Raw genomic sequence first — 23178 nt, 5'->3', positions numbered from 1 at the left:
AGGTAGGTAGGTAGGTAGGTAGGTAGGTAGGTAGGTAGGTAGGTAGGTAGGTAGGTAGGTAGGTAGGTAGGTAGGTAGGTAGGTAGGTAGGTAGGTAGGTAGGTAGGTAGGTAGGTAGGTAGGTAGGTAGGTAGGTAGGTAGGTAGGTAGGTAGGTAGGTAGGTAGGTAGGTAGGTAGGTAGGTAGGTAGGTAGGTAGGTAGGTAGGTAGGTAGGTAGGTAGGTAGGTAGGTAGGTAGGTAGGTAGGTAGGTAGGTAGGTAGGTAGGTAGGTAGGTAGGTAGGTAGGTAGGTAGGTAGGTAGGTAGGTAGGTAGGTAGGTAGGTAGGTAGGTAGGTAGGTAGGTAGGTAGGTAGGTAGGTAGGTAGGTAGGTAGGTAGGTAGGTAGGTAGGTAGGTAGGTAGGTAGGTAGGTAGGTAGGTAGGTAGGTAGGTAGGTAGGTAGGTAGGTAGGTAGGTAGGTAGGTAGGTAGGTAGGTAGGTAGGTAGGTAGGTAGGTAGGTAGGTAGGTAGGTAGGTAGGTAGGTAGGTAGGTAGGTAGGTAGGTAGGTAGGTAGGTAGGTAGGTAGGTAGGTAGGTAGGTAGGTAGGTAGGTAGGTAGGTAGGTAGGTAGGTAGGTAGGTAGGTAGGTAGGTAGGTAGGTAGGTAGGTAGGTAGGTAGGTAGGTAGGTAGGTAGGTAGGTAGGTAGGTAGGTAGGTAGGTAGGTAGGTAGGTAGGTAGGTAGGTAGGTAGGTAGGTAGGTAGGTAGGTAGGTAGGTAGGTAGGTAGGTAGGTAGGTAGGTAGGTAGGTAGGTAGGTAGGTAGGTAGGTAGGTAGGTAGGTAGGTAGGTAGGTAGGTAGGTAGGTAGGTAGGTAGGTAGGTAGGTAGGTAGGTAGGTAGGTAGGTAGGTAGGTAGGTAGGTAGATAGATAGATAGATAGATAGATGATAGATAGATATTTGTTGATAATATGTGTCATGATGTTTAACTTAACCTTGTGTCAGGAAGATATGCACGTGTGTATGAGTGTAGATCATGATTACCTTGTCATATCAAACATTACTGATCATCATATATAAATCTTTCAGTGTAATAATAATATTCATTTCAACTTCAGTAATTCAAGCACAGAATAATCAACTTTATTAATTTAAGCACAGATTAATCAAAACATTATTATTATCATCAACCATTATTGTTCATTCAACTATTTGATTATTTACTATTATAACGGTTCAGTCCTTTATTCTGTGCAGGACAGCCTAGATAAGCAGACAGCTTGGCAGAGAAGAACCTTGAGAAGGGAATATTATGTTGACAGTCTGAGTGTAAACATGCAGTGTCGAATATTTTCCTGCAGCTTGGAAGATGAAGAGACGCAGAGAGACAGATTCTGTGGGTCAATCTGTAGGTGAAAACTGACCATTGCTGGACGTTACAACTTGTTTTAGAAGACAGCTTTTGCATGGACAAGGAAGGATGATGGACATCACATTTATTATCAAATATTAAGTGCATTGAAATAAAATAAATAATTTTACATATAATACAAATGTAAGTACTATGCATCTAACTTTTTTAAATGTCATACTGTTATTTAAATAATTATAGTAATGTTATATGAACACCTTGCAGATATATATTCATGTTTTTAAGTTTTAGTTTTTTCTGTGTATCAGAGAAGGATCCAAGTCTTGGACTGGAACTTTTTGGACTCTGACATAGTGAATAAATCATCTGGAACCATAAAGATCTTTTTCTGCATAGAAAAACCACACAACAGCAGTCTTATACATTCACGGCCAATCATCAACAAACTGTGGCATGATTGACACTTTCTGGTTGACGTGACAAATTTGAACTGTCCTAACACTCAGCCTGTAGGTGAAAAAACTGGAACATTTTTCCTCATGTTCACAACACTGTGTCAAACAGTTCTCAGCTGAACTTTCTCTTTTTTGTCTCATGTCTAGCTCTGCCCACTCTGCTGCCATTCTGACATGGCACTGATACACCCACCATGAAGATTAGGGAAGATTTAGGTCCAGTGCCAGCTTCACTCCCAGTGCCATACCATCCCTCAGCACAGAGAGGGAGTGGGGGGTGTCCCACTTGGCGTGGCAAGGTGAACTAGCCTCTGATTGATGGGCATGGCTTCAGCCCACTACTGTGCTCCCCAAGGCTCGTGCCTCCTTTTCCTTTCTCCCACTGCTGTCTTGGCAGCAGTGCCCAAATCCTCCTCTGTGCCAAGCAGCCAGCTAAAGCTCCTGGTGGGCACATCAATTACATAGCGGCACCTCCCCTCTTTTCTTCATGTCTATCTGTAGGTCTGTCTACTGACTCAGATCATGCCAATCTAGTCCCTCTCCATCTCCAGTGCTGTCTATTTCTTGTGTGTTTATTTAATACGCATGTTCTTAAAGTATAGCCTTGCAAATGCACCAATACACATATTCATGAACACACTCCCTGCTCTATCTCATAGGCAGGTCATAATGGTTGGTGGGAAAATCCTCCCTGGAGAGCACTCATTGCCACAGGCTCAGCTGTGCAATAGGCTCAGGTGTCTGCATGCAGTATGCGTTTGTTTTTGCAAGGCATGACTGCTTTTGTGGCTTTCATTTTTATTTTTTTAATATGCTGCTTTATATGCAGCTGTGGTAACTTTAAAAGTGGGATTTACCAATAGACAAAAAGAGATCGACAATCAAAACGTGTTACTTGAAATTTACAGTTAATAAACATAATTGTGTAACCTGTCAGTTGCTTTTGGCAAAACATGAATCATTTCCTTGCAGTAGTACGCCATCTGGAGAAATAATTAAGTCACTGTCTTAGGAGGAAGGTGCTGTTATATAGTGCTGTTCGACACAGTTTTAATGTTTTGTTTGACCAATAAAAGAAAATAACTCCTGTCAATTATAATCAGTCGAATTTCCCTGAAAGTATTATATTTTTAAAATAAATCTACATATTCGCGCAGGGACAAATGAAACGAGATTGTCAGGTGAACTATTAATAGAAACTTTTTTTTAATTACAAGAAAATTTGATTTGTAGAAGAAAACTGTAAAGACACCAGGGTTATTTACATTCTTTGTAGTGTCACACTCGCGTCCTAGAGGATGGGCGTACGGAAGCCGCCTGGGTACGCGGAGAACTCGAAGCTTTGAGAGAACAATGGCGTCGGGGCCTGGTGTCTCTCTGCAAAGTGGCAGCCCGGCCAGAGAACTTTCTATTTCGGTTCAACAAGGAGGAAATCTGCCTATCGGTGACCGGGTAAAACCCGAAGATGTAACGGGTGAGGCCTGCTTTTGTTTTAGGTGCTTTAGTTTATTTAGAGTTTTTTAAGATGCGTGAAGTGCTAGGAGAGGTGAGAGAGGCTATCTATGCTAACTGATAGCCAACGGTGTTAACTATTATTGGTGTCGTATTTTTAACATTTAGACTATTTTTGAATATGCAGACAAAATAATTAAACATATAATAATGGAATTTTTTATGAGTGATACAGTTATTTATTTTTTATTTTTATTTCTGCCTTTGTTATGTTGCTAATGGCTAGCAGGAGCTACTGTCTTATAAACTAAATGCAAACGTCAACATTAACATTAGATCAGATTGCAATAATATCTAAAATACTAAAAACAAGTTTATTTGTACCAAATTAGTATATCATTTGAAGGGATGAACGTAAGACTAGCTTTTAAAACTAAGCGAAATAATCAGTCATCCGTCATTAGCTCATTGTTACAAGTTGTAATTGACAGTTAACCACAATTCGGGCGTTTTAATGATGGGAGTATTTAATCGCTTAACAATCTCGTTATGAACTCCCCTCCTTATCCACCTTCCTATGTACTTTAAAAACGATGAAGAAAAATGTTTTACTGCAAGATAACTTTTGAATAAGTTGATAAATGATAACAGAGAACTTAGTTTTGGTGTTCTTTGTTCACAACAAATGTAAACAGCCACAGTTTAGGTGTCATAATCTGGCTGAATGTAAAATTATTATAGGGACAACTAATTTATCAACACAGTATTCACAAATAATAAGTTATCTTTTAATAATTTGTTGTAAATTATAGCACATGTTGTTACCGTTCACATCTTATTTGTAGGCTAAATACATTACAACAGACATCTTCAGCATGATTCATCTACATCTCAGACTGCATGTAAAATATCTGAATGTCTAGATTGGATCTGGTTTTCAACTGGACCAGCTAATTCATGTCCATGGCTTTTTACGGATAATGGCAACATGAGGACGTAAGGTAAATCTGGGCTTCTTTATTTTCTCATAGTTTAACAATCTCCACAGAAGAGCCACCTTGTTGTTTTTGTAATCTAAACGTTATGAAAGACTTGGTAGATCTTTGAAACTACAGATTCTGAAAACCTCAAAGAATTTTTTTTCTGAAAAAAGAAAACATTGTAATTATCTTTATATTTTTGGAAATTCACAGATAAAGGCCCCTATATATTTGCAAATTCCTAAAAGGACGAGTTTAAATGATCTGTTTGAGTGTAGTAAGGTTCCAAACTTGGGCAGAATACACGAGTAAATTTGATTTGCTTTTTAATCATCATCACAACCTGAAATATGTTTTTTTTTTGTCTTTATCAGAGGCAGAGAAGCAGAGTCGGATAGCTGCTCTCCTGGAGAGACTTCATGCCAAACATAATGCTTCACGACCATGGCAGGAGACCTCCAAAGTTGTGCGTCAGGCCATGGTGAGACAGATTCATTCTTCTATAGAAAATAAATCTAAAACATAATGTTTCTTATCACACAACCTGAACTTGACACTGACCTTCTTACTCGCCGTCCAGGGTTCCCGCGGGGTCTTAAAAAGTCTCAAAAGCATTGAATTTAGGATTTAGAAAATAATACCTTAAAAAATCTTTTAAAAGTCTTGAATTTTGACAACTGGGTCTTAAAATTTGTGCTGTATGTAAATTATCCATATTGTATTTGCATTCTAAAATTGCATTTTTCAACCACAATAGTTTTAATTAAATAACATAGTGTAAATAAAGAATGGCAGAACCAATCAAGTGGTGCTCGCTGCAGAACCACAAAGGCGGAGCTGCACCAGAAGGTGGAGCTGCACCAGAGTCAGCTCCGCCCATTCCAGAATCAGCCCCGCCCATTCTATCGGAGTCAGTCCAATTCCTTCCAGTTGTCAGACTTGATAGCATTCTGGAACCAAAGAGGGTGTTATAGCTAAAAAATGCAAGATTGAGGAGGGAGTTGAGAAGTGAATTGAACAGTTTTTGTAAAGGTTCCATATAATTAAAAATCTGACTTTTGGAACTTTTAATCTTGTTATATTGTCATTTCCTCATAAGAAACACGCCAAAGCCATTTTTGGCCTCATTCATGCATTTTCTTCCCATCTCAGCTTCAATTTGGTCTCCTCCCCCAAAGCGGGTCTGGTCTTGGTTCTCAAATCTGGATATTCTGTGAATTTTCTGACAAATTATTTCTGAAATGACTTCTACTGAGACACCGCCAGAAAAATCATACATCCCATCTACAAAGACACACCAAATAACATAATAAAATGTAACGCCACTTAATTTTTATCAGATGTGGTGGTGTAGTGGTGATGGTGTCAGGTTGACATGCAGTTTTGCGCAGGTTCGCCTCCCAGCAGTGGAAATATTCTAATATCTCTTTTCCTCATTTCTAGCTACACTTGCCAGTACTATGTTTACAACGATTTATTGGTATGCCGTTTAACATATAATGACTAATGTGTTTTTTTTATTTATTCATTCGTTTATTTAGCCAGTGTGAGTCCATCTGTGAGCAGAGTTTCAACTAAAATGCTGTTTAGGAACGACCAAATTCAAAGAACTTGTAGAGACATAAATATTTTGCTGAAAATGAACATTACAACTAAAATATGAACAAATTAAATGTTTCAGCTGGCTGAATAGATTGTTGCCGACCCCACCGAGAATAGAACCAGCATCAGCTGAGGGGAAAGCAAAACGTAAGTCAGATGATCTTGCCACTGGACTACCAGAACCCACAGGGAGAGGGTACATGCTGTTGTACAGGACTTTTGTTAGAGCGGCTGTGGGCAGATATTCGCTACGAGAAACCTTTTTATTTCGGGATATATTCAGACTTTGTCATGTAGCAAGTTGTATTTATCTTGTTTAATTGGAGCACAGAACATAGCATTAACGACTGTAAACTAGTAACAGCCGTAATTCATGTGGGTCAGGTCAGTTTGCGATAAAGTTGAAAACAAAAACGGAAGTCAGTGGGCTAGGCTGAGTTTGCGTGAATGGGCGGGGTTGACTCTGGTGCAGCTCCACCTTATGGTGCAGCTCCGCCTTTGTAGTTCTGCAGCGAGCACCCTCTCGAACCAATAGCCTTGGGTCAAAATACTTTGAACACATGACGTGTTCAGCTCCCGTGCTACAGCAGTGATACAAAACAGTGAACATAACACAGACCACACAGACCTCCAGCAGAGGAGGAATGCGGAAAATCTCAGCAGACCATGAGAAAGGGTGACTGACGCCCAGGGCTGGGTGCCAGAACTCTGGACCTCTTTGGGACTGAGTGAAAACATTCGGTAGGTACCGATATCAGAAAAAAAGTATTAAAACGCCCCAATGTGTCACCGCGGGTCACAAGACTGAGCCCAAGTCACGTTGTGAGTGGAGGAGACATGTCTCCTTTCAACAACACTTCTCTGCAGTTTGCGGATGAAAATGCTAAAAAATTCAAACGTTTGGGTTCATTTTGCAAAAGTAAGCAGCAGCTAAATGCAACACCAGCGAGAAGATATGTGCCTCAAAAATCGGGAGTAGCAGCTATTTAACAAAGCACCTCGTCGTGCCGGACATCATCTTGAGAGATGAAACATGGAAAGTCTTTGACTGCAAAAAAGTAAACCCGAGTCCATCACCTTCCAAAGCACAGGAGGAGTCTGAGGATGGAGGCTGATAAAAGCAGAAATAGGACATAAAACCAACTTAGCTGCTGTTAGCAGCATTATAAATGCAGTTCAGCAGGGTTGTTACTACTGTTGTTACTGACATGAAGTCAAGCATTAATAAAGGCTATTTTTATATGTATATTTCAATGTTGTGCCTTTACTGTTTGCCCTGTAGCTTTGCTATGTTTTAGCTTAGAAAAAAATTGAAATAAAGTATAATATAAATAAATATAACATAATATAAACAATAAGAACAAAACCAAAAGTAGTTTATCCTCTCTTAAAATAAAAAATATATAGATTTCAACAAAAGTATTGTTAAGGTACCGCCATCAAAAACCAGGTATGCTAAATTAGTAGTATCAGGAAATATCTACTGGTGCCCAGCCCTCCTGACGCTGTCATATTTGAAACATTGGTTTTATGTTACCTAGATACCCTTTCTGTGAAAGCTCAATCTGCTCTGCTACTGTTCTCTACCGGGTGTTTTGGCAACAAAAAAAAAGAGAAAAGAAGATAAATCAACACAAGTTCAAGGATTTTTTTTTTTTTTTTTTTTTTTTTGCTGTTAGGGCTTTGAAATAGATATAAATGTTTTAAATAAGTGGTCTTAAAAAGTCACATATTTAACTTGATAAAATTTGTAGGAACGCTGGCCATCACTCATCCTTATTTTATTATAATATGAATCACATTTATCACCTCTTGGTCAAACCTGAAATGGGTTTTCTGTGTATTTCAGTGTTTCTGTGGTAAGTTTGGGAATGGATTTCTTCCCGTTGTTCATTTTAATGAATTAGAGATATGTTTTAGTGTCAGATGAACGACGTTCATTTAGTTTAATGTGGCAACAGATCATAAAAGACACTAATGTAATACGTTCATCTTCACCATGGAGGCTAAATTCTGTTTATTCTGCAGGATTTTGTGTTTGATTTGTGATTTTGTGGAAGAGCAGTTGTTCCCCCCCCCCCCCCCCCCTACTTCCATGTGAAGGCTTTTCCTTGTGGTGAGACTGTGTTACAGCGAAATCATCAACTCCGACTGAAAATGGCACTGGAAAATCCCCACAATTTTAAAGCAATGCTGTTCTTTAGCTTATCAGTTTGAAGCCGATAGACAACCATCACAACAGCAGGATTCATGACCAGTAACTGACCTGCTCTGAAATCTGTTGCTGCATTCCTGCAGGGGTGACGTTTCTTTCGGACTACGCTAGAAAAAACAAACAAACTTGAACGTCAGACATGTTGATGAAGCACCATTTACTGAACTGTCTTTTTTCTGACCTTTACTTTCTGTCCCAGGATAAACGTGGTGGGATTAATGCAGCAGATCACCAACTCCTGCTCCACTGCCTGGAGACCCTGCAGAGAGCGCTGAAGGGTGAGTATAGTAACGCAGTAAAGAGAGGATGAACACACAGATTTAGAAAAATCCTCTTTAGATAAATAAAAATGGGCCATTTAGACTAAAGTTATAAATACTGTTCTTCCTCTAGTCTCTTCTCTGCCATCCATGACGGATCGTCTTGAGTCTATTGCTCGACAAAACATGTGAGTGCCATACGTTTCGTTTAGGTTTTTGCCTTTTACTTTAGTAGAAGAAAAGAGTGAGTAAAGTAAACATGATTATGCTCTTCTTCTGTGTGCAGGTTGGGCTCTCACCTCAGTCCGTCGTGCACAGAGTGCTACATCACATCAGATATGTTCTACGTGGAGGTGCAGCTGGACAGCGGTGGTCAGCTTGTAGACGTTAAGGTTGCTCATCAGGGGGAGAACCCAACGGTCTGTTGATTTCAGTTTAATCTCTGGGAAACAAAATCTTCCATTAATATTTGGAGTTATTTATGTTCATCTGTTGTAGATTTTCAGAAATGGCCCCAATTTTCTAAATGTCTTTGTAGTATATTTTGATTTATGCAGTTTTACATGTAAATTAAAAGTTTTATTGTCCTGATTTTTTGATATAGAGTTGCCCAGAGCTGATTCAGCACCTGAGGTCAGTCAGCACTCATGGAGGGAGGCACTGTGCACACACTGCTGATAAATAATAAATAATTGTATCGTAATGTTCATCACTTTTTTAGGGAAAAGAACTTTGAAGAATTTTCTAAACATCTCAAAGGACTGGTTGATTTATACAGACTTCCTGGAGACAAGTAAGTTGAATTTTAAATGAGGTGGTTTTTCCTTTACTATAAGATATCTTTAATAATTCATTCTTGTGTTTCAGTAAACTGAAAACCAAGATGTACATAGCACTGCAGTCTCTGGAGCTTGATCTAACCAAGATGATGCACATGTTTCGGTAAGTTTAATTCATTCACTGTCGTCATTAGCATTTTTTTACTGTTTGGGCATCGGAACGAGCCCCCGCGCTGAGAGAACAAACATCTCAGCTCTGAAGCCGATCTTCATCCGCATACGTCACACGCCACGTGATCAGGAAGCAGAAAATCCATGTTTTAGGAGATCATTTTGGGCCGTTCCTGTAAAATAAGTGAGGCTGGAAGCGGAAAAGCTTCTGCCGATCACAATACAACAAGGGATTATGAAAGAATGGATAACACTCGAAACACGCGGATTCTTCCTGATGTAAGAGGTGAGTCTACGCTTAGTTTTGGTTGTTTTGGCGTCGACATCATCCTAGCGCGCAACGTTCTGTGACTCTTAAAAAACAGTAAAAACAGCGAGAAACACTGGCAGCGAAGGCCTTTAGTGATCAGGAAACGGCTGGCAGTGAGAGTTAAAGAAAAAACTTGCTTCCTCTCACAAGTTATTCCCAGTATTGCATTTTGACTCATATTTAGAAAATGGCATATGTTGTAATTTCTAATGTAGATTAGGACGTAGGGCTGAATGAATTTAGGAAAAGATTGAATTGCAATTTTTCTAGAAGAAATTGCGATTTCGGTTCAATTCACGATTTTCTGCAAACAAAGGTCCAACATTAGCCTGCCAAGTCATCCTGTAGATTAAGTGAAAAGATGGTCTAGATTCTAAGCTAGTATAACAAATCATTCACATTAATATTTACTATTTAATCATACAATAAAAACAGTTAAAGCTATTAGTATTTTTTCCCATTATTATCTTTTATTTTTATTTTTAATGTGTTTGTGAAGCAACTTGTGCTTGTGATTTTTATCTAGAGAGGAGCTTTATAAAAACATGTTCTACTCCAAAACTGCATGGAGGAAAACTGTAGGTAGAAATAGCTTTTATATGTATTAAATAAAAATGCACACAGTTTTCCCTGCATTACCGCGGCAGGCTGGCTGCATGTTTTTCGAAGCCGTCTGGTAGTTTTTCCTCACTGAAACGTCAGTTCCGTGAGAGAGACGCACGCATTCTGACACCTTAGCTAGTTTGAACTAACGTGTGCCATCAGAAACATTCAAACCATTTTTAAAAGAGAAGTTGAGCTTTCAAGTCAACTAAAGTGTGCGACTCCACACTCGCGCTGATGAAGCATAAACCAAGCTTTAGAAATCAGCCTGAACCTGCTGATGTGGGAGGAGTCTCTCTCTCCCTTACTCAGCTACATTTTCTCTCTGTGTCCCGGGCTCACCTACGGTTATTATCGGCTCTAGCAGCGCTGCGTGTGGAAACATAAAACAGGGAAAATAACCTGAACATGCAGCTCTGCCAGCTGTAGAGTTGGGCTCGGCTCTGGACGGTACACCCCACCCCACCCTCCCCGTGCTGGCTTTTGCCGCCACCATAACACGGGGAAAACCCCAGATGTAAAAAAAAAAAAAGTTACACAACTGATCCTGGATCAGTCAAAACCGCAGCTTTGACGGTCACGTGATCGTGCTGTTTGAAATCGCAATTTTGGTCCAAAAACGGTAGATCGTTCAGCCCTATTAGAACGGTTTTTTTTTGTTTTTGTTTTTTTGTCACTGTAAAATAATATTTTTGGTTTAGACTGTCTTTACTGTCTAATAATGTTTTGAATGTTTTTTTCATTGGTTTGAGTAGATGGTAATCATTAAAGTTAAAGAGTATGCCCAAGAGTTTAACCCTAAACTGTCTTGTGAATTATTGATTTTGTGTAAAAATGAGTGATGCACCAATATGAAAATGTTGGGCCGATACCGATATCCGATATTAATACCACTGTTACTGCCGATAACCGTTATTTACCGATACCAATATACTGACATTAATGCTTCTAAAATCTGCAGATTTTGTATAGACTGAAAATTATTAAAGCTGAATTTACATCATTATGTACACACGCACACACAGTTATGCTTCTGAAATGATTACAATCACTGCCACATGACTAAACAAATCCACATCACCCCCCTCACCCTCTGAAACAGACAAACAAATGGAAACAAAAAAATATTGGTTTGGTAACATCGCCCCAGTTTTATTTGTCGGACCGATATGTTACAAAATTACTAACATTGTCCGATGCTGGTATTGATACCAATATATTGTGCATTCCCAGTAAAAATCTCTCTGGTTATTTGTTTTGATTGTTTTTGTTTGCATGTATTCTAGCGTAGCTACAGCTGCTAACGCAGTTGACACGATCCTTCATGGGACCGTTGGCTTACTGACAGCCAGGAGCGGCGGCCATCTGGTTACTCTTCAGTGTTACGTCTCACCTTATGACATATTCGAGGTGGAAGCAAGCTCTCAGCTCAACTTAAATGAAAACATAGGTTAGTTGATGAATGGACTTGATAACAAATGACTCCCCAGGTGGTTTTTTGTGTGACTTGTCTTTTCTTTGTATGTGGACGCTTTTTTCCCCAGTACCACGTACTCTAGGTGTCAGTGTCTCTGTGACGATTGAGGGAACCTCTGCTGTGTACAAGCTCCCGATAGCGCCACTCATCACTGGGACCCACGCCGTTGATAACAAAGGGTAAAAGAATGTATCTCATTTTGACAAAGTTCTCAATATATTAAGCAAATATAGTAAGCATTCAGATTCACTTTGTAAAACATTATCTTCTTATTTTAGCATCCCAAGCAGGAAGAAAGTGGAATGATCATATGTATATATATTTTTTCTGCATTTGTAGCACTCCTTCATTTTCCAGTGTGACCAATGCCAATTGTGTGGACCTGCCTGCAAGTTTTTTCCTCAAGATGAACCGCCCCATGCCTTTCTCGCTCTCCTTCATTCAGAGGATGGGCAATGCCACTTGTGAGTCACCCTTTTTAATATGTGTGTGTGTGTGCGTCTGGCCACTTTATTGGGTACACCGTGCTAGTACCGGGTTGGACCCCCTTTTGCCTTCAGAGCTGCCATAATCCTTCATGGCATAGATTCAACAAAGTACTGGAAACAGTCCTCAGAGATTTTGGTCCATATTGACATGAAAGCGTCACACAGTTGGTGTGTCGGCTGCATTTCCATGATGGAAATCTCCTGTTCCACCACATCCCAAAGGTGCTCTATTGGATTGAGATCTAGTGACTGTGGAGGCCATTTTAGTACAGTGAACTCATCGTCATGTTCAAGGAACCAGTCTGAGATGATTCAAGCTTTATGACATGGTGCATATCCTACTGGAAGTAGCCATCAGAAGATGGGTACACTATGGTCATAAAGGGATGGACATGGTCAGCAACAATACTCGGGTAGGCTGGTGTTGCAACATTGATCTATCAGTACTAAGCGGCCCAAAGTGTACGAAGAAAATGTCCCCCACACCATTACACCACTACCACCAGCCTGAATTGTTGATACAGGGCAGGATGAATCCATCCTTTTGTGTTGTTGATGTCAAATTCTGACCCTCCCATCCGAATGTTGCAGCAGAAATCATCAGACCAGGCAACATTTTCCAATCTTCTATTGTATAATTTTGGTGAACCTGTGTGAATTTTAGCCTCAGTTTCCTGTTCTTAGCTGACAGATGTGGCATCCGGTGTGGTCTTCTGCTGCTGTAGCCCATCTGCCTCAAGGTTCGACGTGTTGTATGTTCAGAGATGCTCTTCTGTATACCTTGGTTATAACGATGGTTATTTGAGTTACCGTCGCCTTTCTATCAGCCCCAACCAGTCTGGTCATTCTCCTCTGGCCTCAACAAGGCATTGTTACCCACAGAACTGCCGCTCACTCGATGTTTTCCCTTTTTCGGACTATTCTCTGTAAACCCTACAGATGGTCATGTGTGACAATCCCAGAAGATCAGCAGTTTCTGAAATACTCAGACCAGCCTGTCTGCACCAACAACCATGCCACGTTCAAAGTCACTTAAATCACCTTTTTTCCCCATTCTGAAGCTCGGTTTGAACTGCAGCGGATCGTCTTTACCTTGTCTACATGCCTAAATGCATTGAGTTGCCACCATGTGATTGGCTGATTAGTCATTTGCGTTAACGAGCAGTTGGACAGGTGTACCCAATAAAGTGCTTGGTGAGTGTACAGGTCCTTCTCAAAAAATTAGCATATTGTGATGAAGTTCATTATTTTCTGTAATGTATTGATAAACATTACAAATAAATAAACAAACATTAGACTTTCATATATATTAGATTCATTACACACAACTGAAGTAGTTCAAGCCTTTTATTGTTTCTAATATTGATGATTTTGGCATACAGCTCATGAAAACCCAAAATTCCTATCCCAAAAAATTAGCAAATCATGAAAAGGTTCTCTAAACGAGCTATTAACCTAATCATCTGAATCAACTAATTAACTCTAACAGGGTTTTTCCTGGCTCAAATTGAGGCAGAAGTGGTACCATCCTGACCATGCGCCAGCACATGCATACTCTGTGCATTCAACTGCTTCACTTTTTTTAAAGGCCAAATATTTTTTGTTAAGTGTTCTAATCTAAGCTTCTGTTGATGAATTGAATATTCTATTTGACGTTTCAAGTGAAACAAAACTGGTTTGCTGCAAAAAAAAATATGAAATAAAACAACAAAATTATCAGGCTGAAATAACAGACTCATTATAAAAGGTTCAATAATATGTATTAGGTTGGTGTAGTTCCCTTTTTCCCATCTGATATTTATAGTCAAAAATATTTTTAAATATTTGACCTACATTTCAGTAACATTTTAGGTTTGTATTAATAACAGTCATTATAGTCAAAATAACACAAATATATCCAGTAAAATATAATGCATTTCATTAACATGCATTTGTATTGGAAATGGTAATAACATTTAATTTCTGCTAACAATGTAATGGTGGCATGTCTATTATGTACGGGTTGGCAATAATCCAGTTTAAATTATGCTCATTTAAAATAGACAAACACGCACAGACAGTTTATTTCGTCGCACTGTACAGCCCTGCTCTGATATGGAAGAGCCTGGGGGAAATCGGGATGTCAGTAGCACCAACCATAGATATGTACCAAGAAGCGAGAAAAGCAATTTTTGATCTTTTTCTGGAGCGGCTTTAGCGCTTTTTGGTGCACCGCTGCTGATACAGCGCCCCTGTAGTGGCGCAACGCTGCAACTGCAGTTAAAATAACATCCATATAGCTGGGGGCAGAGTGAAATCAGGCTGGAGCGGCACAAAATTAGCTGGAGGCGGCCGCCACGCCAATTTGAACGCAGGAAAAACCCTGTCTAAACACCTGCAAAAGATTCCTGAGGCTTTTAAAAACTCCCAGCCTGGTTCATTACTCAAAACCGCAATCATGGGTAAGACTGCCGACCTGACTGCTGTCCAGAAGGCCATCATTGACACCCTCAAGCAAGAGGATAAGACACAGAAAGAAAATTCTGAACGAATAGGCTGTTCCCAGAGTGCTGTATCAAGGCACCTCAGTGGGAAGGAAAAGGTGTGGCAGAAAACGCTGCACAACAAGAAGAGGTGACCAGACCCTGAGGAAGATTGTGGAGAAGGACCGATTTCAGTCCTTGGGGAACCTGCACAAGCAGTGGACTGAGTCCGGAGTAGAAACATCCAGAGCCACTGTGTACAGGCGTGTGCAGGAAATGGGCTACAGGTGCCGCATTCCCCAGGTCAAGCCATTTTTGAACCAGAAACAGCAGCAGAAGCGCCTGACCTGGGCTACAGAGAAGCAGCACTGGACTGTTGCTCAGTGGTCCAAAGTATTTTTTTCGGATTAAAGCAAATTTTGCTTGTCATTCGGAAATCAAGGTGCCAGAGTCTGGAGGAAGACTGGGCAGAGGGAAATGCCAAAATGCCTGAAGTCCAGTGTCAAGTACCCACAGTCAGTGATGGTCTGGAGTGCCATGTCAGCTGCTGGTGTTGGTCCACTGTGTTTTATCAAGGGCAGGGTCAATGCAGCTAGCTATCAGGAGATTTTGGAGCACTTCATGCTTCCATCTGCTGAAAAGCTTTATGGAGATGAAGATTTAATTTTTCAGCACGACCTGGCACCTGCTCACAGTGCCAAAACCACTGGTAAATGGTTTACTGACCATGGTATTACTGTGCTCAATTGGCCTGCCAACTCTCCTGACCTGAACCCCACAGAGAATCTGTGGGATGTTGTGAAGAGAAAGTTGAGAGACGCAAGTCCCAACACTCTGGATGAGCTTAAGGCCGCTATCGAAGCATCCTGGGCCTCCATAACACCTCAGCAGTGCCACAGGCTGATGGCCTCCATGCCACGCCGCATTGAAGCAGTCATTTCTTCTAAAGGATTCCCGTCCAAGAATTGCGTGCATAACTGAACATAATTATTAGAAGGTTGACTTTTTTGATATTAAAAACATTTTTCTTTTATTGGTCGGATGAAATATTCAAATTTTTTTGAGATAGGAATTTTGGGTTTTCATGAGCTGTATGTCAAAATCATCAATATTAGAAACAATAAAAGGCTTGATCTACTTCAGTTGTGTGTAATGAATCTAATATATATGAAAGTCTAATGTTTATCAGTACATTACAGACAATAATGCTAATATGCAAATTTTTTGAGAAGGACCTGTATATACACTGTATTTGCAATGAAAGGATTATCCTTACCTTGTATGTGTTTCTTACACCTCTTCTACCCCCCCCCCCCCCCCCCCCCCCAGCAATCCCAGTATTTGAGACGTCACCCAGCCTCTCACCGCTCTACCAGCTGATCGTCCAGAGTCAGCTGCAGCTGCTGGACGAGAGCAGCTCTGTGCCAGCAACACTGAATAACATGCACTTTTATTCTGTGAGCTGATACCAACACATTCCAATACATTTATATTTTTAAGCTCCTAAATAATTATATGTATGTGTGTATATATATATATATATAATTTAAATATATAAGAATGATCTGTCAGATCTGCTCTTTGTTTGCATTTCATGCTTACAAAATAGCTCAAAACGTGTAAAAATTGTGTTTAAAATAACTTCTACATATAATCATTTTACAGATCTTGCCAGATCAGCATCACTGTTACTTCCTGAATGGCGATGCCCCAGTTCAGGATGGACATTCATTACAAGGAGCAATGGTGTCCAAGATCCCTTTTCGTCATCCAGCTCAAGTGCCATTCCTGCTGGACATCATTCGCCACCAGGCAGCATATAACACTCTGATTGGCAGCTGCGTCAAACGAACCTCTGCCAAAGAGGGTAAAAGTGTCATGTCCACACTACTACACCAGAAACTTGTGGTTTCTCTGTCTGTGTAGTTTAACTGCATTAAACACTGTTGTTGCTTCCTCCTCAGACAGTGCAGGCCTTCTTCAGTTCGAGGTTTGTCCTCTCACCGACTCAAGTTTCAGTGTCTCCTTCCAGCACCCGGTCAATGAGTCGTTAGTCTGTGGTGAGCAGATATTTTAATGAAATACTTTTTTTATGAAAACATTTTTTTTGGTTTTCATTTAAAAAATGCATTTTGATGAATTAAAGTATGACATGAATTTTACTGAAACAGCCTCTGGCCATCAGCTTAAACGTGGACTCATGTTTGGTTTATAAAAGGTGTTTAACCCTCCCTTTCCACTGGATGCGTAATCATCACGTAACGTCAGCGAATCTTGGTACACAAGCATCAGCCGCCAGTATGGCAGTTTTTTTTTTCACCGGCGACAAATGAATGTGTTTTGGATTCGTCCCAGGAACAAAGTGTTGCTCTGCTAAAACATACGCTTCTGTGTCAAAAACATACAGTGACAGGCCATAAATATTTTGTCAAAGTCAGGTCAAACAGAGCTTCAGGTGTTTATTTAATCCAGCTCTATAAAGCTGGATTTAGAACATATCTAGCTATCACCAGCTGAATGCAGCGATTAGCTTAAGTCACCTGATAAGCTGTTTCAGTTCGGTTTCTGTGTGGTTGAGTTCAATATATAAAAGTTGTAAATTGGATACAAATATCCATGGGAAGCCCAGAGTCCAACCTTTTGATGCTTTTCCTCTAGTTGTGATGGAGGTGATTGACTCCAGACAAGTGTCTTGTAAGCTGTATAAAGGACCATCCGATGCTCTGATCTGCACTGATGAATTCATAACCAAGGTTGTCCAGAGGTGAGGGTTTTTATACATCAGATTTCCTTGAATTTGTTCAGCATCTTTGTATTTAGTGTTGTTTTCTGACCCTCGTAGATGCATGTCCATCCCTGTTACAATGCGGGCCATACGGAGGAAAGCTGAGACCATCCAGGCTGACACTCCAGCGCTCTCACTGATTGCACAGACAGTGGAGACCATGGTGAAGAATAACCCGCCACCTTCTGGTAGTCCTTACAACATGATAGCAGGGGAAGGGACTAACCCCATGGGACTAGCTGGGCTTACGGGAGGCAACACACCTACTGGGGGAGGACCCAATTTTGCAGGTCCAATATCCACTCTATTTGGAATTTCCCGTGCAGAAAAACAAGCTCAAGGAGTAGAATGCATGACGCCAGGAGCAGTGGCTGCCCAGCAGCAACTGCAGCAACAACAAAATCAGGGTCATTCAGATGATTTCAGTAAAGTCACTCAGAATCCCATACTGACAAGTCTATTACAAATAACTGGAAATGTGGGTTCTAGTCCCAGCTCCCAGAATGCACCAGCACCCCACCAGACCCCTCCATCAACATCCTCCCCTGCTAGCAATACGAAGAATCACCCCATGTTGATGAACCTGCTCAAAGACAACCCCACACAAGATTTTGCTGCACTGTACAGCTCTAGTCCGTTAGAGAGACAGAACTCTTCCTCTGGTTCCCCACGGACAGATGGAATGGGTGGTGCTTGTCCTGGAGGTAACGCTAAAGGAAAGAAGAAGCGTCCCAGAGGAACTGAGAAGGGGGCGGTGTTGCCTGGAGCAGGTCCAGCTGGCGGTTTGGGCATGAAGTCACAACAGTCAGCCTCCATGCCACTGCATCACCAGCACCCCTCTGTAACTCACGAGGATGATTTCCATCGGGAGCTCTTTTCCATGGATGTGGACGCATCTCAGAATTCTATCTTTGATGTTAACCTAACTAGTGATGGTCTTGAAACGCCCAGTACCATCACACCAGCTCCTAGCCAGTGTGGAACACCACCCCTTAGCTCTAGTATACCTTACCCACAGTCTCATGTCCCGTCTCAGCCGCAGCAACCTCCCGGAACAATACCACCTCGTATGGTCCGCCTCCCCAGCTCTGACAGCATTGGACCTGATATAACAGAAATCCTACAAGACTTACCTGAGCAAACGGGCAAATGTAGCGGTGGCAGCCATGGGCAGCACCCCATTGGCAGTGGAGGGGAGGACCAAGGCCCCCTCGGCACCCCCATCCGTGACTCTTCCAGCTCTGGTCCGGGCAGTGCTGTGTTTGACTCAGACATTTTCAATTCCAACAGCAACGAGAATCCCTTTACAGATGCAGCTGATCTGATTGCTGAGGCAGCTGCAACTGCTGCCACTCCCAACAGTGACTCCTCTTCCAACAATTTCTTTCCTGATGCATCTGACTTCAACCCTGACCTTCTCTCACAAAACTACTTTGATGAAAGCTCTCCAAGTGCTGATGGAGACATAGATCTTGTCAAAGGGTTTGGGGGAAGTAGCCAACAGAATACTCCCTCAGGAACTCCTCAGAATCCCACTCCTCATGGACAGAGCACTCCAGACACCTCGCTGAAGGAACCTTTTGACATGGGAATTGTTTTTGGCATTAACAGTGGTAGTGGCAAACCACCTCTGGGTCAAGCTCCTGACTTGGGAGACACTCATGGTGGCGGATCCCAGAGTCCCCTCATGATGGGGCTTAGTGGCTCATGTGTTGATTTTAAAAGTGCAGAGCCCAAAATTAAACCGGGCCTTATGCGTTCTAAGGATGACAATGGGGGCAGTGCAGGTAGTAGTTCTGGGATGGGAATGGGGAGCAGCTCAACAGAGGGCAAACAGGTCAAGCGAAGCAGGACCCCATCCAGTGAAGGAAAGTCTAAAGATAAGCCTCCCAAACGCAAAAAGCTTGATCCTGATGGAAAGTCCCCATCCCACAGCTCAGGAGGTCGACCTTATACACCTCCTAGTGGTGGTTCGGGCTCAGGAGGAAGCATGAGCGGTGGAGGCTCCAAGTCTCCTGGAAGTTCAGGACGCTCTCAAACTCCTCCTGGAGGTGCAACACCTCCCATTCCCAAAATCACAATTCAAATCCCAAAGGGGACCATCACTGGGGGGAAAACATCTTCCCATAGTGGATACACTTCCAGCAGCTCTGCTTCTAGCAATACAGGAAGTGGGAGTGGAACCGGCAGCAGTGGCAAAAGTCACCATTCGCATCCATCTTCCTCTGGGAAGATCAAATCCAAAGAAAGCTCCATGTCTCAAGGCAATAACTCCAAGCCAGGAAGTGGAGGTGGGCCTTCCCAAATGAAAGGCTCCTCTCAAGGAATGAGTGTTGGCAAACCAGGATCCTCTCCGATCACTAAACATGGGTTGTCTGGGCCGGGGGGTACTGGAGGTGGAATGGGAAGTGCTAATAAAATTAAGCCTCAAGGGGGCAAGCCTCCTGGGTCTCTCATTAATCCCAACATCAAACCTAACATTTCCCCTTCCCATTCTCGGTCCAGTAGCTCTGGTGACAAGTTGTCCTCTCCAATGAAAATGCAGCAGTCCCAGGTTCCAGGAACACCCCCTTCTTCCAAGGCTAAATCTCCAATAGGATCAGGAGGAGGCAACTCTGGTGGGTCCAAGTCTACCTCTGGTGGAAATATTGGCTCCCAAAAGCCAGCTGGTGGGAGCTCATCTTCTAGTTCTACATCTTCGTCTTCATCCTCCAGCTCCTCCTCGGGTTCCATGAGTTTCTCAGGGGGCTCCCAGTCACAGTATGGGAGTGGAGGAGGTAGTGGAGGCGAAGGAGGTAGTGGAGGAGGAAACAGTGGAGGCACCTGTCCAAATAATTCAAATAACCCCAACGCCAAAGGTAAGTCTCCCAGTCGAAACAAAAAGCCCTCTCTAACAGCAGTCATAGACAAGCTGAAGAGTGTAGGTGGAGGCGGGATCGGAGAGGATGGCTGTGAAGTTGGGCCACCAGTTGGGGGGAATGGTTCATCATCTACTCCTGGTGGTCCTGGGAATGTATCCAGTGGACCCTCAAGCATGGGCTCTTCTAAGCATACTTCCTCATCTCAGGGTGGGGATTACAAGCGGGAGAAGTCCGATAAGGAGGCAAAGTCCAAAGTGATGGTTTCAGGGGGCAGTAGTGCGGATAAAAAGATGATGGACCCAAAAGCGGGTGGTGTAGGGGGAACCACTCTGGCTAAAATCATCATTAGCAAACCAGATGGTGGCTCACCAAGCATAAAAGCTAAAGTGACCCTTCAGAAACCTGGGGAAGGATCTGGGGAGTCAATGCGTCCCCAGATTTCCAGCCTCAAAGCCTCCCCCCTCTTCAGTGGTTCCACTCCAAAGCATGACCGCTCCTCACCCAGCCACAGCCGCTCGCCGGGATACACACCACTCAATCATGACAGTGAGAGCGAATCAGGTAGCAGCTCGGTAGCAGAGAAGTCCCACCAGAACAGCCCCAGCTCAGACGACGACCAGGCCATGCGCCCGCTTCCCCCTCAAGACTACATGAGCTCCATCCCACTGAGTTCAGGAGAGAAACACAAGAAGCACAAGAAGGAGAAGAAGAAGCAGAAAGAGAAAGACAGAGAAAGGGACAGGGACCGAGAGAGGGACAGGGAAAAGGAGAAAAAGAAGTCCTCTATGTCCATGGGCTCTTCGACACATTCAATAAAAGCAGACAGTTGGTCACGCTCTCCCATCTCAGCCTCAGAACCGTCACTTTCCATGCTGGGCTCGGACCGTCCATCCAGGTCCAGTCCGATGTATATAGGAAACGAAGATGATGACCTCATGGACTCGGCCCTTACGGGCAACCTTTAATCCGACAGTAGATGTTTTTGTGTTTGTCTTCTCATGTCTCGTACTCTCCTTTTATCATACGCTTTTATTTATTTAACTAGATCCACAAACCACAACTGAGTATGAACGATTTAACAGCTTTGAGTGATAACTATTTTAATGTCCTTTGTACTGTTAGAGTATTACGTGTAAAATTGTTATTAGAATGATGGTTTTATGGCGCTACCCATCCGAAGCTGTCCGTGACAGCTTCCTTTATCCACCCCCTGAAGTGGACCTTAGTTTGATCCTGTCTGTGTTTTGTCAGAATGTTTTACTGTTGCAAAAACATTTCTTACTCAGAATTATTTTTATGCTTAACACATCTTTTAAAGTGTATACATCTACCATTTGATTGTAAACAGAAGCCACATAAGACCTGATGCATGTATAAAAGTATTGTAAATGAGAGAGGAAAAGTGTTCTTTAAGCTGCAGCTGGGCATTTTTGATTATTTTAAATGTTTTAACCTGTTGATGTGTAAATTAGGTACAGAAGAGGACTGCAGGAGATGATTAAGGAAAAGACTTAGTTTTACTTGTACATTTGGATGTTTTAATTAAACCTTTCACTTTTGACCGACTTTCTTCTTGCTTCAGTTGCAACAGATTTAACAACTGACATATGCTGTAAATAAGGATGTGTTCACAGTTTAAAGCAGCTTAAATGGACTACATTTCCTTCTTGGTTTTGACTCTCCCACTAGATGGCAGCAGGGCTTCAGGCTTTCCACTCAGCAAACTTGCATGGTGATTTGTGAAATGTTACACAACCCAGGAGGTCATTCCTCAAGGTTAAATGGATTTTCACATCTTTATTCACACTCATCAAGAAAGCTGATTTGAGAGATGATGAAGATGATGATGCAACTTGCCAAGTCAAAGCAAACTGCCACAACAACACAAATGTGTTTCAGTGGGTAAAAGTCCAAGAAAGCTAGATTTTAGCTGCTCTTTTCACTACCACTGGGACATTCCTCTGATCAAAATATCCTAAGATGGAGTTTAATACAAACAAGAATAACATGGATTTATTTACAATATTGCTCGTTTAGCTACAAAGAAAATTGGCATTGGTAATCCAATAGCAGAATAAAATGTACCCAGCTAAATCAATGGCATATTCCTGAAAAGAAGTCATTCTGTTATTGAACTCTCCCAAGTCAGCGGACCCATCGACTCCATTTTCCCTGACTGAACTCAATATTATCCCAGAAGACTTGCGCTTAAGTGCTTAGTAGTTTCAAATGCACGAAGCCTTGTTATGATGAAAAACGGGGTTAAACTCAATTAGCCCCAGATTTTCTGCGTGCACTTTATTAGAAGTTTATTTACAGAACGTAGAAGTTTGTAAACTCCTCATTTCTGTTACTGGGTCCCCTAGGCACCAAGATAAAACCTTGTGGCGACTGCTTATGTATTGACTTGAGATGGGTGTTAAGAAATGGCATAGCCTGCTAAAGGTTATCGCTACAGCACTGCCGTAGCATCTCAGTTCCTCCTAAACGAGATTGCACACCTACATATCACACATCTACCCTACTGTGCCAGTTAGAATATAAAAACACTTTTTTGTATGTTTGTTATACCTGTGACACTGCTGTGCAGTATGCGGTTAATATAATAACTGATGTTTATTTTTATACCATTTGTACAGATCTGAATGAGGTTTCCCCTACAAGGTAGGGTTGAACAGGGCTTGTACATTTGAATTAAACCAAATGTGTAAAAAATCACTGCTGTTACTTTGTGCTAAATGACACAGGATAGAATATAAAATCCCTTTGTTGTCTGTCAGTGGTGAGATTTTGGTGTCACAGCTGCAATTTAATTAATTACTGGGGTAAAAAGGAGAGTAAGAAAGAGTAAAAAAGATAACAGATACTTAAAAACCAACCTGGTCCTGTTTAAAAACATGATGACCTCATAAACCTAATAACTAACTGG

At 41.8% G+C, this 23178-nt stretch overlaps 1 protein-coding gene across 2 annotated transcripts; it reads left to right on the top strand.

The window, feature by feature from the left end:
- The first annotated feature begins 3113 nt into the window (after positions 1–3113).
- Positions 3114–21810, top strand: med1 (mediator complex subunit 1). Of its 2 annotated transcripts, XM_015962638.3 has the most exons (17): positions 3149–3278; positions 4180–4257; positions 4611–4717; positions 8253–8331; positions 8447–8501; positions 8600–8732; positions 8918–8946; positions 9035–9106; positions 9181–9255; positions 11463–11626; positions 11721–11832; positions 11993–12117; positions 15933–16060; positions 16269–16470; positions 16568–16663; positions 17262–17367; positions 17446–21810. In XM_015962638.3, exons 3-17 carry the CDS (start codon positions 4715–4717, stop codon positions 21212–21214), a joined length of 5148 nt encoding a protein of 1715 aa, XP_015818124.3. In that variant the 5' UTR covers positions 3149–3278; positions 4180–4257; positions 4611–4714; the 3' UTR covers positions 21215–21810. The 2 variants fall into 2 exon arrangements, with proteins under 2 accessions (XP_015818123.3, XP_015818124.3); XM_015962637.3 differs by lacking the exon at positions 4180–4257 and having other exon boundaries at positions 3114–3278.
- Positions 21811–23178: the final 1368 nt, after the last annotated feature.

This window comes from Nothobranchius furzeri, chromosome 16, assembly GCF_043380555.1.
Source record: "Nothobranchius furzeri strain GRZ-AD chromosome 16, NfurGRZ-RIMD1, whole genome shotgun sequence".
Taxonomy (NCBI): domain Eukaryota; kingdom Metazoa; phylum Chordata; class Actinopteri; order Cyprinodontiformes; family Nothobranchiidae; genus Nothobranchius; species Nothobranchius furzeri.
This window is presented reverse-complemented; position numbering and strand designations above follow the sequence as displayed.

Excerpts from the sequence above, each read along its gene's own strand:
- med1 (XM_015962637.3), top strand. The coding sequence starts at position 3,158 with ATGGCGTCGGGGCCTGGTGTCTCTCTGCAAAGTGGCAGCCCGGCCAGA. Across the intron at positions 9,256-11,462 it reads AAGATGATGCACATGTTTCG|CGTAGCTACAGCTGCTAACG; the intron begins GTAAGTTTAATT and ends CATGTATTCTAG. Across the intron at positions 11,627-11,720 it reads CAACTTAAATGAAAACATAG|TACCACGTACTCTAGGTGTC; the intron begins GTTAGTTGATGA and ends TTTTTTCCCCAG.